Source organism: Dendrobium catenatum, unplaced genomic scaffold (genome assembly GCF_001605985.2).
Source record: "Dendrobium catenatum unplaced genomic scaffold, ASM160598v2 fragScaff_scaffold_1557, whole genome shotgun sequence".
Taxonomy (NCBI): domain Eukaryota; kingdom Viridiplantae; phylum Streptophyta; class Magnoliopsida; order Asparagales; family Orchidaceae; genus Dendrobium; species Dendrobium catenatum.
Window position 1 is genome coordinate 4,618,067 of NW_021320019.1, and position 14,004 is coordinate 4,632,070.

General features: G+C 34.8%; 1 protein-coding gene across 2 annotated transcripts in view; it reads right to left on the minus strand.

The window, feature by feature from the left end:
* Positions 1-1,001: 1,001 nt before the first annotated feature.
* The window catches only part of LOC110111185 (something about silencing protein 10), a 35,940-nt gene continuing 22,937 nt past the window's right edge, over positions 1,002-14,004 (minus strand). The window contains exons 10-18 of one of the 2 annotated variants that reach the window (XM_020842945.2): positions 11,425-11,604; positions 11,127-11,270; positions 10,978-11,049; positions 10,753-10,895; positions 10,504-10,630; positions 4,010-4,266; positions 2,816-2,876; positions 2,648-2,716; positions 1,002-1,327 (exon numbers count right to left, since the gene is read on the minus strand). In XM_020842945.2, the coding sequence (XP_020698604.2) occupies positions 1,196-1,327; positions 2,648-2,716; positions 2,816-2,876; positions 4,010-4,266; positions 10,504-10,630; positions 10,753-10,895; positions 10,978-11,049; positions 11,127-11,270; positions 11,425-11,604 (1,185 nt within the window). In that variant the 3' untranslated portion in view covers positions 1,002-1,195. Of the gene's footprint in view, positions 1,328-2,647; positions 2,717-2,815; positions 2,963-4,009; positions 4,267-10,503; positions 10,631-10,752; positions 10,896-10,977; positions 11,050-11,126; positions 11,271-11,424; positions 11,605-14,004 lie in introns of those variants that run through there. The other variant, XM_028700580.1, reaches the window with a different exon arrangement.

Sequence of the window (14,004 nt, forward strand, 5' to 3'; positions counted from 1 at the left end):
GTTTCCCTTAAAACAATTTTTTAGTACAAAAATGTTTAAATTAAAAATTTTTATAATAGATAACTACTTCAGAAAGATGATGATCATCAATCGCCAAGTATTGCATTCTCAATTACAAGTGCTCATTGGTTTATTAAACTAGTGCATTCTCAACTGGTTATAGTTCTTGTGCTTCTATTTTGCACCCAAAGAAATAATCCTTATACAATTAGTGATCTTTGATCTGTGTATACAATCAACATATATTATATCATTCTAATTGTATCACAAAACCCTTAAATTTGAAAGCAATCTTATAATCAACTTTCAAGCTAGAATTGACTAATTAATTAACTTATAATTTCAATCTAAGCTGCTCAATTTAGTCTAAAAACATATGTGACTTTCGAATGATCATCAAACTTCAAGTAAATTTAGCCCCAACATCAACATCTAAACATATAACTTTCATACAAAATTTATTAAAGGTATTTAGGTATTGCTTGTTAGTTGAGGCATCTGGCATATGCAAAGGATAAAAAGACAAAATGGAGAGGCATTAAAAGAAGGGATGGAGGACTTACAGAAAAGCAACTGAAAGTAATAATGTTTAAGGCAGCTAGAAGTAAACTTTAGTGGTCCATGCCTTTACCTTTGGTTGTGCCTTTTTGGGCTCAAGCAAGAGATTATTACATGCGGAGATTGGACACAAAGAATCGTTTGATTGTCTCTGGAACAATAAAAAAACATATATGAACAGTAAAAACAAAGTGATGAGCAGTATAATCTCTTTTACAGTTCACAGAGACAAAACTGAATAGTTCTTTTTGTCGGATCTTCGCACGTAATAATCTCTCCAAATTCAGGTTTTAATCAGGCAAAGTTATAGATGACTTTAGGTCATGTCATACAAAGTACAACCATAAGGACCCTAACATCACATGGGCCCTATGATCATCTTGCTTTCCAAACCAAAATTTACACAAATCACAACTCCCAAGAATTTTCCACAACGAATTCCATAAGAAAGGAAAAAATTGCCGTATAATTTATAGATAACCAAATTGAATTACTTGATTTACAGTGACCTTACTGTAACAATGAATTCTGCCACCAACAAGAAAAATGGCTCGCCACAAAGCAGCAATAAAGAAACAACAATGGCTGAAATCTAGCTCTTCCAGTCATAAAATAAACTGAAATCTGCTTCAGTCTTTTAACTTTTAAATCTAATGCTACGGCTAACATTAGTATTGATTCCAGTGGATTCGCCACCATAAGGACCACTGGGCTTCCTAATGTCTCGTATTTGCCCCTTCCTACGAATAACAGCCTTCTGGTGCTTGATCTGATCAAAATCAACAAAAATAAGCATTTATAATTCAATACAAATTACTAAGGGCATGTTTGGGATAAATTTTATTTTATTTTAAAATAAGCATATTTATTTAGTATATTTTAACTGTTTTTTTTTTTTTTTTTCAATTATCACAGCAGCCCAGATCGCCACTATCATCATGGCCTCATCAACAGTCAGACTATATGTTGGCAACTATGTTGCACCGATACGGATACGGCGACACGGATACCACACGATATGGATACGGGATACGTCAATTCTTAAAAATACAGGATACGGGTATGGCGCGGACACGACATTATAATTTATAATCATACATAAAAATTAAGAAATCAATCAAAGCATAATATTTGAACAAAAAAATGACAACATCATTTGTAGCCTTGTAGCTTATAATATAAAAATATAAGTAAGCATTAAATGTCTAGTACAACAACAAAAGCATAAACATAAATTATCTAGCACATGCAGTTTCAACTATTCAATAGAATGAATGATATAATTATCTTCTTCATTGGTTTGTCTTTAAACTTCTATATCATCTTTAATAAATATCATAGCTTCTAATTCAAGCTCATCAAGTGAAAGATTAGTAATTTTTAATATTTTCATATCATCAAGAGATTCAAATCCATCTCAGAAATGAGAGAATCTTGTTCGCAACCGCGGAAGTAAATACGACACGTCTTTTTTCTTCGGATTTCTTTTTGTTTTTCAACAGACACGCGTATCGGATACGTGTGTCCTTTTGAAATTAAATAGCATTTTAATTGGATACAGCTTTGGCGAATCCGACACGTATCGATGGAGTATCGGAGGCGTATTCGTGTATCGGTGTATCGGACACAGCACGCCTCCATAAATAGGTGTATCGGTGCAACATAGGTTGGCACTCCATTGCTTATATAAACAAAAATAAATTTTAAGATATTAAATATATTTTATTTCAAGTCAAATATAAATAAAATAAATTAGAATATAAAATAAAAAGACAAATTAAAAGTGTTCCAACACATAACTGGGGGTGTCAATATTTAATACGACCCAAAAATTTTGGGTTTGGGTCAACCTGAACCCAAACCCGAATCGGGTCGGGTTCGTGTTAAGGATTTCAACCCTTTTGTAAAACCGGGTTGGATTCAGGTTGACTTGGAAACCTGAAACCAACCCATTCTGTCCCGCCAATCACCCAAAATCTGCAACTACTCAATGTAAAGTAATTACTAGTATATTTAAATTAAAATGATATACTAGGATGACAGAACCCAAACTACTCAACGTAAACAACTGAAATGCTGCTCTGCTCACCTTGTATTTCTTTCGTGGATTCTTGGTAAGTTTCTTCCTGTTGCGAGTGAGACCTCTGTTCTTTTCCATCTGGAATTTTTTATGGTAAAAATAAGACAATCTTGAAAAAGTTGCTCCAATGATTTTTCCTTCATTCAACTAAATCAAGATGATAGATAAAATACTCACCTGACGAGTGATTTGACGTTTACCATCAGCTTCGGGTTCCACCATTGGTATGGCATGAGCTCTGACAATGATATAAGCAGTGGAGAGAGATGGAACTTTATCAAAGATCTAATCTTGGCTTCAAAATATTTAGATTTTCACCAGTACCTCAATAGAGTTAAAAGGATTAGTACCTTTCGTTCAACTTAATTTTTATGTACTATAAAATTAGCATGATAAAATTAATCACGTTTATTCTATAGATTTTCTTTAAATTATAAATTCATTTATAGTAAAGATTTTAACATTTTAATTTTATAATTACTTTTTAATAAACTTCTCATAGTACAATTAACTTAATTTTATCCATTAAAATTGATTTATCTTTTGATCTAAAGTAACTTTCACATGTATTTCTTGTTTTTTTTAAAGCATTAAGAGATATTCTTCTGGATTAATAGAATAATATGTTGGGTCAACATAAACTATGGTGGCCCATTAGTAAGAGTTCGAAGAATAAAGTCAATAATTATAATTTGGTTGGTATACCAATAAATGTGAATGCATCTTGTGGTATATTATTAAAAATCCCAAAATACTTGGGACGAGTGCCCTATGATGCTTCAGAAGTGCTGGCTAATAAATATGTTCAATGAATAGATATTTGTTTAATTTTAATTGAGAAAATGATGAAAATGGTCCCTTGACATTTTATGAAAGGTCAAAATGGTTCCCAACTATTTTAAAAGGCCATTTTGGTCCGTCAACGCTTTAAAGAGGAATTAAAATAATTCCACCCTGAGACTATTTCAGTTCTTTTAAGTATTTGAGGGACCAAAATGATAATTTAATATAATTGGATATTATTTTAATCTTTCCTAAAGAATTAAGGGGACCATTTTAATAATTTCTCAATTTTAATCGTCTCAACAAATGTGTATATATAAACATGTATATGTATATGCCTTCCACACATATACATGCAATTGATCTATTCATATTTAGAAAAAATAATAATACACATGCTAAATTAAATTACAATTTTTTAAATAATTTTAAAAATAATAGGCTTATCATGAATCAGATTTCAACTTGAAATATATTATTTGTTGAACATGACTTGAACTTGACTAGAGTCAAGATTGCAACCTTCAATTTCAATTTGAGGTTGAATCACTCTAACTGGATTGTTAATTTTTCAGAAATGGTGCTTACCTTGAATAAAGTTCTGATTTTGCATTAAGCTTTTCAACCCGTTGTGTCTTTACTTTTCTATAGAATTCATCTTCAGATTCCAATTCTTCATTTTCTTGGAAATCAGCGCCAACAGTATTTATTCCAGGGTTATCATAGCCTTCGTCACCATCATCCGTTGATATCACTCTAGCCCTGGCAAGAACCCTGAGCTCATGCTTTCTTCTCCTTTCTGCAATATCATCCCTCTTTGGCAAGTCGCCATCACCAGAAACAACCTGAAAATTCAAAAACTCAAAGGTCATATATTGTTGATAATGTTGAAGCTAACTGTAGTGAACTAATTCCTACAAGCCATCAATCCATTACACAAAGGATCAACATGTGTATATCTCAGACATGAACATATATAGATTACTTTAAAACATAATTGTCATTTCAAAAAATTACTGCAGTTTCGAAGGATATAAAAATTAGATGCCTTTTCTGAACAATAATTTCTTCCTTTGGGGCTATATTAGCATACTAGACATTTGCAAGAGGATGTACCTTGGTGTATGCTTTTTGCTGATGATATTCTTCTTGTTGATAAGACTAGAGAGGGAGTTGAAGGTAAACTTGAATTATGGAGGTCAACCTTAGAGTCTAAAGGTTTTCGCTTGAGTAGATCTAAAACGGAATATATGGAGTGTAATTTTAGTAGTAATAGACCTAGTGAGGGGATTGTGACTTTGGGCGATCAAGTCATTAATAAGAGTACACGTTTTAGATATCTTGGATCTATTGTTCAGAGTGATGGTGATATAGATGGGGATATTATCAGCAGAATTCAAGTTGGATGGTTGAAGTGGAGGAATGCATCGGGCTTGTTATGTGATAGAAATGTACCCCTCAAACTTAAGGGAAAATTCTATAAGATGGTAGTGAGGCCTGCAATGCTTTATGGTGCTGAATGTTGGCCTTTAAAAGAGAAGCATAATACTAAGTTAAGTGTGGCAGAGATGAGGATGCTTAGGTGGATGAGTGGCTTTACCCTTAGAGATAGGATACGAAATGAGCATATACGTGAAAAGGTTGGAGTAGCTCCAGTAGAAGATAAGATTAGAGAAAGTCGCCTTAAATGGTTTGGTCACATAAAACGGCGGCCTTGCGATGACCCGGTTAGGAGAGTAGAGGTATTAGATTTGACTTATGTTAAGAAAGGTAGGGGTAGACCTAAAAAGACTTGGTTAGAAAATATTAGGAATGACCTTTCTTTATTAGATTTAAACGAGAATTTGACTTTTAATAGGACACAATGGAGAAAAAGGATTCATGTAGCCGACCCCACGTAGTGGGATAAAGGCTTGATGTTGTTGTTGTTGTTGTTGTTGGGCTATATTAGCATATATGTTGGTGTTGCATGAACTTGAAATGATAAGCCAGACGTGTAGTGGTTATATAAGCGAGTGTATTACATACTGTGATTAGCCAATGAAAACAAGAAAAAGTAGATTGGATTTAGTTTAAGCCACTAAACTCTGAGCATTCTTCTACAGAATCAATATTGAGGGAAGAAAACGCTTATGTGAAGAACAGCAAATCTGAAAATTTACACGCCAAAATTTGTAAGTAGATGATCTTCAGTTTTCCTAGTTTATCCCTGTGGGTAGTGAGTTCTTATTGTAGCCCCGAGGGCAGTTGAGACTTTCTTATTTTCTTTATTATTGAGACCTATATATAAAGGTCTTTTGCTTTGTATGAGGTTAATGATGAATCAATAAAAAAACTTCAGCTTTTTTTTGCTCTTGTTGCTTGTGTGCTTCGGAGATACGAGAGAACCCTAAGAGAGGGCCAACGTAATACCTGACAGCCGTCGGAAGGTTTGGGCTCTCGGTTCTACTTTACTTCAATTCTCTTCTTATTTCTTTTTCCTTCCTTCTTTCTCATACCGCCGGCCACCTCTTGTTTTTCCCTTCACTACGTTTCCCTTTTGATTCTTCCCTACTCGAAACCCCTTACCCCTATCGTCGGCCTCCCATTGGCCCCTCTAGCCGCCGGCCATCCTTTCCAAACTCCATGAATTTTGAATTTCAAAATTCATACCTCCCTTAATTACTTTCATAAAATAATCATACTAATTTTGGAAAGTATCTTTATTTGAAATTAATCCTACATTTGAGTATCTTTATTTGAAATTAATGCAAAGATCTTGATGAAATCAATCCAAAATGATAGATTGTAATAATGAAATCAAAGAAAAATTAAATGCAAAGCAAGATACAATTGATCCTCAATTTGAGTGGAGAATCGATCCCCCAATCTCCAGACGATGAATCTAGAGCCCAAGAAACTAAAAAAAAAACTCCAAGAGAACCTCTCCAAGCATGCATAACCATAACCCTAAACAAGTCATACTATTAATACATTAATTCCCTAATTCAAACATCCATAATTCAAATTTTCCCAGTCACCCTAGCTGCTCAACCCTCTCTCATTAAATTACTCCTAGTGGGGCCCACTAGTGTGGGCGGCAAAGAGGTAAAGGAGGCGGCACATGTACGCCTCCTGTATACATGCGGACCTTTGGGCCGGCTGATGAACCGGCCTAACAAATACATCATGGAGATTTTCACAAAATGAACCCCGCCATCAAAAAAGCTGAAAGAACATCCTATGCAGAAATTCAAAACTCCAAATATGTCATGAGCCTAGTAGCAAACTTTTAATGAGAACTATATGTATAAATAGAATAAAAAGCTTGAAAACTTTTGAAAACTAACTAAAAATTCTCTAAAATAACATATAACCCTTTGGGTCAAGGAAAACTGAAGAACTATATTTTCCACTTGTTCATGGGATTTTAAAATACATAAAATATTCCCATAAAATATCATATTGAATTGGGGTAGGAGTCTTGAAAATTTCCATACAAAACCTCAAAAAAATTCTTGACCTTTAGGTTTGAGATGTTGGCAGGTGATTAGACCTGGGTTCAACTCGTGTAACATCATAAAAAGTGCTAAAAATTCTAATATTTCTACTTCAAAAAGCATGACAAGATGCAAAAACACTCCAAAAGGTAGTCAAAGAGCAGAAATGCATTATGGATGGCAGAAGTATAAGCGAATGATGCACAATAATCAATATTTATGCTAGTACATTAAAGAGCATCTTAATGCATTAAAAAGTATGCTAACGCGTCAGAAAAATGCCTTGAGGTACTAATTTATCTAAGAAATGTATGCATAACATTAAAAAAATAATGTGAAGCACATGCAACCGTAAATGACTCACAAGAATAGTCATCACTGCCAAAATGTGTCAATACGCCACTAAGCATGTAGATATATCAAAAGTGCGCAAATGCTCCTTGGAATTTAAAATGGTCTCAAATCTATGTCAGTGGAATCCAATAGGCACCTAGCTGACAAAAATCACTGCAATGCTCTTCAGAGTGACAAAATCATTGAAATAACCTTTCAAGGACCAAATTACTATAATACCCCCAACCCTTTAAAAAAAAACTGTCAGATTGGTAATCAAACATATATGCCAAGAGCTTGTATCGGGCTTGTTAATTTCCAATTGGTTCAAGAGATTGTTACGCCGGCCTAGGAGGGGCCGGCTGGACCGGTCCAACCTGGACCGGTCCTGGTCTACAGCCGGCGGAAGCCAGACAAAAGGGAGGGGGTGGACAAGCTAGTGGGCCCCACTTGGGCTTAATGCGAAATTGAGAGGGAAAATTTGAATGAAAAGGGTGTTTTAGGTAATTTATAATGGTCCGTTTGTCTTAAATTAGGAGTTATGATGAGAATTAGGCTCATCTTGAATTTGAATTAGTTTTGGGAGATCTAGGGTTTGTGTTCTTGGGCTCTTGGCGTTGCCGGAGATTGTGGAGAGTTTTTCCTTCCTCTCGAATTGAAGGAAAGTTGTATCTTGCAAGTGCTTTTCATCCTTTTTAAAAAAAAAGTGTTTGCATCGTTTTTCTACTATTTTCCCTACGTCTTTCTCTCAGTTTTTCTGGAGTTTTGCTGTTTTTCTGCTGTGGACAGCAATATTCGATTGGATCTACTTTGGTTTTGGTGAGAAACACTTGGAAATCCAAGTGTTTCCTATCAGAGATCTAATAAGTCATCTCACTATGTAGGTTAAAATGCACACAATATCAAACTTAAGCCTCATTATTTGGTCTCCTCATCAAGAGTTGTAAACCACGACCTTTGACATTATAATTCATAAATCAATTTAAATCAAATAAATGCAAATAGAATCAAACCGCCTCGTCTATACAGTGAGGCTATAAGTCCTAACTATGGGTTATTCTCATTGTCAATATTGTAATCACCACTATTGAGCTTTTCAATGGATATAAGCTCTAAACCAACTAAACTGGATCAGTATAAAACCAACACACCCAATAAAATCAAATTTAATTCCCAAGTCTTCCCCAACAGAGACACAATCCACGAACAAGTTTATAAGAACAATTATTCAAGCACACTAAATAATAACTTATACAAACTTACATAAAACCGAGTATCATTAAGTTTGGGCCAACTCAACACTACTAATCTGCCTTGTCAAAAAATTATGTTTGAGCTACCCTTCACTCTACTAAGCCTAAACGACTTTCAGATGAGCTCATATGCCTTCAAAACCTAATATGCTAACCCTATTTCAATTACTCGTTCATAAGTCCAACAAAAAAGCTCAACAGTCGGGCAAGCTCACACTATAAGCCGCACTTTTAAAGAACAATTTAAATGGGCCATCTCATAGCCAACAAGTCCCTTCAATTGAATTATAAGAGTCAACAAGTCTACCAACTATTAAATCAGTCTACTTGGACAAACCTAACTCTCATTAAAGTAAACCACAATATACTACATGCGAAAGGCATTTCTTTGAGATCAACCAAATTTTCACTTGAAACTTAGCTCAGAGCTCCCTTCATGAGAAAACCAATAGATATGACAGAGAATACTCTACAGTGTGGTTCAATCACCTCTTAAGAATTGATCGATAATCAAGAATAGCATATTGAGCCAAATGTGTCATATAGACTACAACTTCATGTTAGTAAATGCTGAAACATAAAACATTGTATGTATAAGGCATCACCCCTAATGGGTAAACCAATTCCCTCCAATCAAATTAAATCTACCATGTCATGCCTTTGATTACTCATTGATCATGCCCAATACATATTAACCATGATTGCCATGCATCTTGCCTCTGAGCCTCTCAAACTATTTGATGATATGGAAAGCCTTCTTCTAGTAAAGCAAACAAAAGTTCCATCTCAAATAGCCATGCCCATTATATATTGACAAAGGTGCTCAACTGATTGTCAAAATCTAGACCTAGCATAAGCTTTCTATTTCAACCAACCAAACCACACGTCATAGATATGTTTTTTTTCAAGTCAAATTAAAACTGGCAAATAATTGATGATCATGTCGTGCTTCTAAGACTTTGTCGGTCATTTCTAAAACCTATTATCGAGGGAAATCTAGTTAATTAAAAATCAAATCTACCTCAGGGAAAAATGTAACATAAAGCCCTAGAAGCGGGGTTCGTACCCGTCAGTGCCATCTTTTCCTGAGCGAAAATTAGGCATGAATGGAAATGGGGTCAAAAGAGGTAAGTGGAATTATTTGTTGTAGAATGGATGAAACAAAAGGTCATCTATCTTAGATTGGAGGGTGCAATCTTGGAAAATGATTTGTTTTAGAATGGTTAGAATTGAAGTTAGGATTTATAAATAATAAAAATGATTTTTTTACTATAAGTGACCAAGCTATGCACCGCTAAACTACTCAATCAAATTTAAGGAAATCCATGTACTTATGAATGAGTCAACATCAATCTCAATCTACTCATTATAGATGAGAACTGACAAGACAGGGTTGCTAATCAAGGTCCATGGATATTACGACAAGCATTAGTAGATTGGGTCCATTGACATACTTGAAATGATAGAACCATGGGCCTCGATCAAGTTTAATTCCTTCCCACAATCATTCCCCATATCAACTAAATATGAACCTAAATTTAAGATTAAGTAACATCTTTAATAGATGGTGCTTCTCGTGACTAAGAGGGTTAATTAAATATAGAAGCTTATGTTCGTGGTAAGTCTTGACCCAACTTCAAATAAATCATAATCCTACATAAATAAAAATCTAGTTAAGTACAATTATTTACCTCAAGAAAACTATTGTTGTGTTCTCACACCTTTGTGGGGTTCATTCACCTTAAAAACAAATAAATGCTATAAGAGAGGATTGCTTTTGCTAAGCCTTCATTCACTTCAAAAAACAAATAAATGCTAATGGCATTCACATACGTTTACAAAATATCATACTAAACTCAAAATTCTGCGACACACGACATTTTAGTATTAAGGAGTAGACTAAAAAAAATAGTATTAGGGAGTAGACTAAACCAAGGCCAACAAAAAAGGGAGTTAATATAATGTTAATTACTGACAAATTACGGAACCATTCTTTATGAGATTTGAAACTAAATACCTTCCATCCCTTTGCTTTAGTAAGAGCAGTTTGTGCAAGTTTGTTTAGTACTTGATGACTATCATCTGGATCATGCTGTTTAGTGCAGGCGACCACATCATCATAATCATTTGTTGTTACATGGCTCCTGTTCAAACAATGAATTATTCAAATACAAAACAAATCAAAACAAAAACTGGCTGCAGCAGCTGGAGATTAAAGAAATCGTAAATTTATCTTAGAGAAATAACCTTAAAGTTGAAGACATACCTGCTAAGAGGCTTTACTAAATCTTTTAAAGTTTTGTCAACCTTCCCCTGGACATGACCGTATATACCTTTCTGCTTCAACTTCGCCTCAAGATTTTCCCTAATTTTCATCATCTCAATGCTTTTTAAATCAAGTTGAGAATTCTGTCAAGTACAGTTATTATCACAATTTGCTATCCAAAATTCAAGAAAAATTGAATCAAGCATGTTCCAGTATTTGATGAACCTGGATCTTTTTGGCACTCTTGCTGTCAACATCCATGGCGCTATCCTTTAATGATCCGGTCATTTCTGACACCTGAAACAAAAATAAATTATAAGAATGGAGCCCTCAATTACATTGAGATTTAGAAGTTGAACAGAAAGGAACATTACCACTAATGCTTTAGCAGAGATATCTAACATGTTAGGTTTGAGTTCCAATGAAGCATCCTGTCCATTTAACTTATTCATGGATTCATAAGTATGATTGCCACCATCTCCTTCCTGTGGGGGGAATTTCAAACTAATCTGCTTCATCTGTCAGCAAAATATGCATCAAAGAATATAATATTTTGGGTAATAAAAGACTCCAAAGATGTCAACTACATGCGCCTAATAAATACAGAACTGATTAAATATGTACAAAATGGGACATTTTCTTCTGTAGGACAACATGAATTATTGTACTAACCTTTTCCCAAAGATTTTTTATCTCTACAAGCCGGGCAATAACTGGATGATCTCGAACGGGATGTCCCTCTGACTTGAGGAGAAGATAAAAGCTAATTGCTTGGCAATAAGTTAAGAGCACAATCTGTTTAAGCTCCAAATAGTCCATCCCTCTAGCTTGATCTTTTCCTTCCCTAACCAGCTTCATAAAAAGAATAAATGGAATATATATATATATATATTACTATTACAAAGTATGACAGGACATAACCGTAATTCATCATTTACAAAATTTATACTGATCTAGTGGATAATAAATTTTCAAACTTAACATGAAAACGGGAGGACAAGGGAGCCTCCAAGCATGCATGTGAGTGCAAATAAGACTCACATTTGTTAAAAAATAGATAAATATAAAAGGGGGGCAAAAGTAAGTCCACCATATATACAAATACAATTTAATTTAGCCAATAGTAAAAAAGTAGCATCGAGTTAAAGAAACATAGGGTGGTATAAAGAAACATGAAAAAATAAAATCCATTAAAATTCCTTTCATAAACGATTTGATAACTTATTAAACTAACGAATCTGTACATCTATGAAAGTGTTTTGTACCTTCTCAATAATTCCAGGACATCTAGAAAAAAACTCTGTAATCACAATGGCCCCTGCTTGCATTTGGAATCGCAGGAAGCTCAAATACTCTATCTTCACATTCTATGATCTTGCAAGTCCCCCAACTTCACTATTATATTCTCCTTGTCCTATTTATCCATTATCTTTATAACTAGACTCACCCCACAAAAATAAAAATAATGAAAAAAGGAGAGTAGTCTGACAACCACATTTACTGTCCTTGGAGTATTCTCATATTTCAAGTTGTCCCAAAACGTTTTGCAACTTTTTATAATCTGCTATAAAGAGTAAACAAAGCTATAAGTGCTTTTTGAAATCTATTTTTGTTAACTTTCACAATGACCTCTTCATACGAGTTTTGACTCCTTAAAATTATTTTCCCACTCATAAAGTGCCAAACATACTATCATCATCTACACCTATCTTGGCAAGTTTCTGGAAAATGCACAAGTTAGATGTCCCATGCTACTACTATGCATCCCATTTTCCTTTAAGTTTGGATAACTACTTGTCAGGATATACCAACAATACTTAACAACAAAATCCTTTTATTATCAGTACTATCACAAAATATTTCAGAGTTACAAGCTCCTTCCACCCACCACATAACAAAGCACCCCCACTATATTTTCCGACTTTCCTTCATACGAAACCACTTCAACATCTTTCCAATAATACCATAAATTCACTTTTTATGTAGTTCACAATTCCCTTTGTATACTCACATATGACTTCACAAGTATCTAGAAAGTAGTCGGTTGGTTACGTGGAGAGAACTCGCATCGAGTGGGCCTCATAAAGGAACTTGCCCAAGGAACACACTAGGCCCAACTCGCTCGAGCCTACGAAGGAAGGTCGTCCCACCCGAGGGGAAATGGATAATCCCTTCAACCAAGTAACTCACCATTTGCCTCGTATAAGGGAGGCAACCATCACAGCAAATCGCCCTCGCCCAGGACAAGTGCTTATCTCCCACACATCCAAGCCCAACTACAGAAAAGCGTCTACCAACCAGCTACTAAGTTCATCTTCTCCGCATCCTCAATTCATTCAACTTCTCTTTGAAGCGATCCAAGGCTCAACACAGGTCACCAAGGGCTCCTAGACAATGCTCAACCAAGGAGCACCCTTTGCTCGAGACTCACTCTTACACTCGTCCCTCTTACTCAACAATACTGAGCTCGTCAGTCGCATATTCAACAATACTAAACTCATCTAGTACACACTCGACGCTACTTAGAACACCTAAAGATAAATCATCAGAGATTTGTAGCCCCCTCCCCTCTCCCTCAATCAATCAAGAGGCGACAATTGTTTAGGACAGTCTATGTACATTGTACTTTTTACTCTTATGGGTGTGATTTTTTATGTAGCCCTTAGAACCCTATAAATAAAAAGTGAAGATGAGCATTTTGTATTTTTTAAACTAAACTATTGATTAATCTTAGGCTGGTCGAGCTTTTGAGTTCTATTAGTACAACTTTTATCTAGCATATCTCTTTCTTTCCATCCTCACATAGGTTCCACATCACCAAATCACAGAGAAGACTTGCTAGTAAAGTCGAGTGTCATCCATGGACAAATTTGAATCCATCACTCTTTTCCCAAAGCGCATGCAAGTTGCACGTTGCATCATAAATAACATCATCATTATTAGCCTTATCACAACCATTCAAAGTCTACTTTACAAATATTCATTTTTCATTGGCTCCTATTGAGTGATAGTGGTACAACCAAGGTTTAAAATTATGCAATGATATAGCACCTTGGTTCAAAATGCACAAAAAATGCAATGAGGCATACTCCTCAAGTGAATGGGGTAATGTGTATGCATTAGTGGGGGTCGATGCTATTTTCAGGAAGTGTAAGCGTCTACTTTTAGAGTCTAGGTTATTTAGAATTTTTAATTTATAAATCTAATATATCAAATTAAACTTATTTGTTTAAACCTAAAGCAAATAGAGAG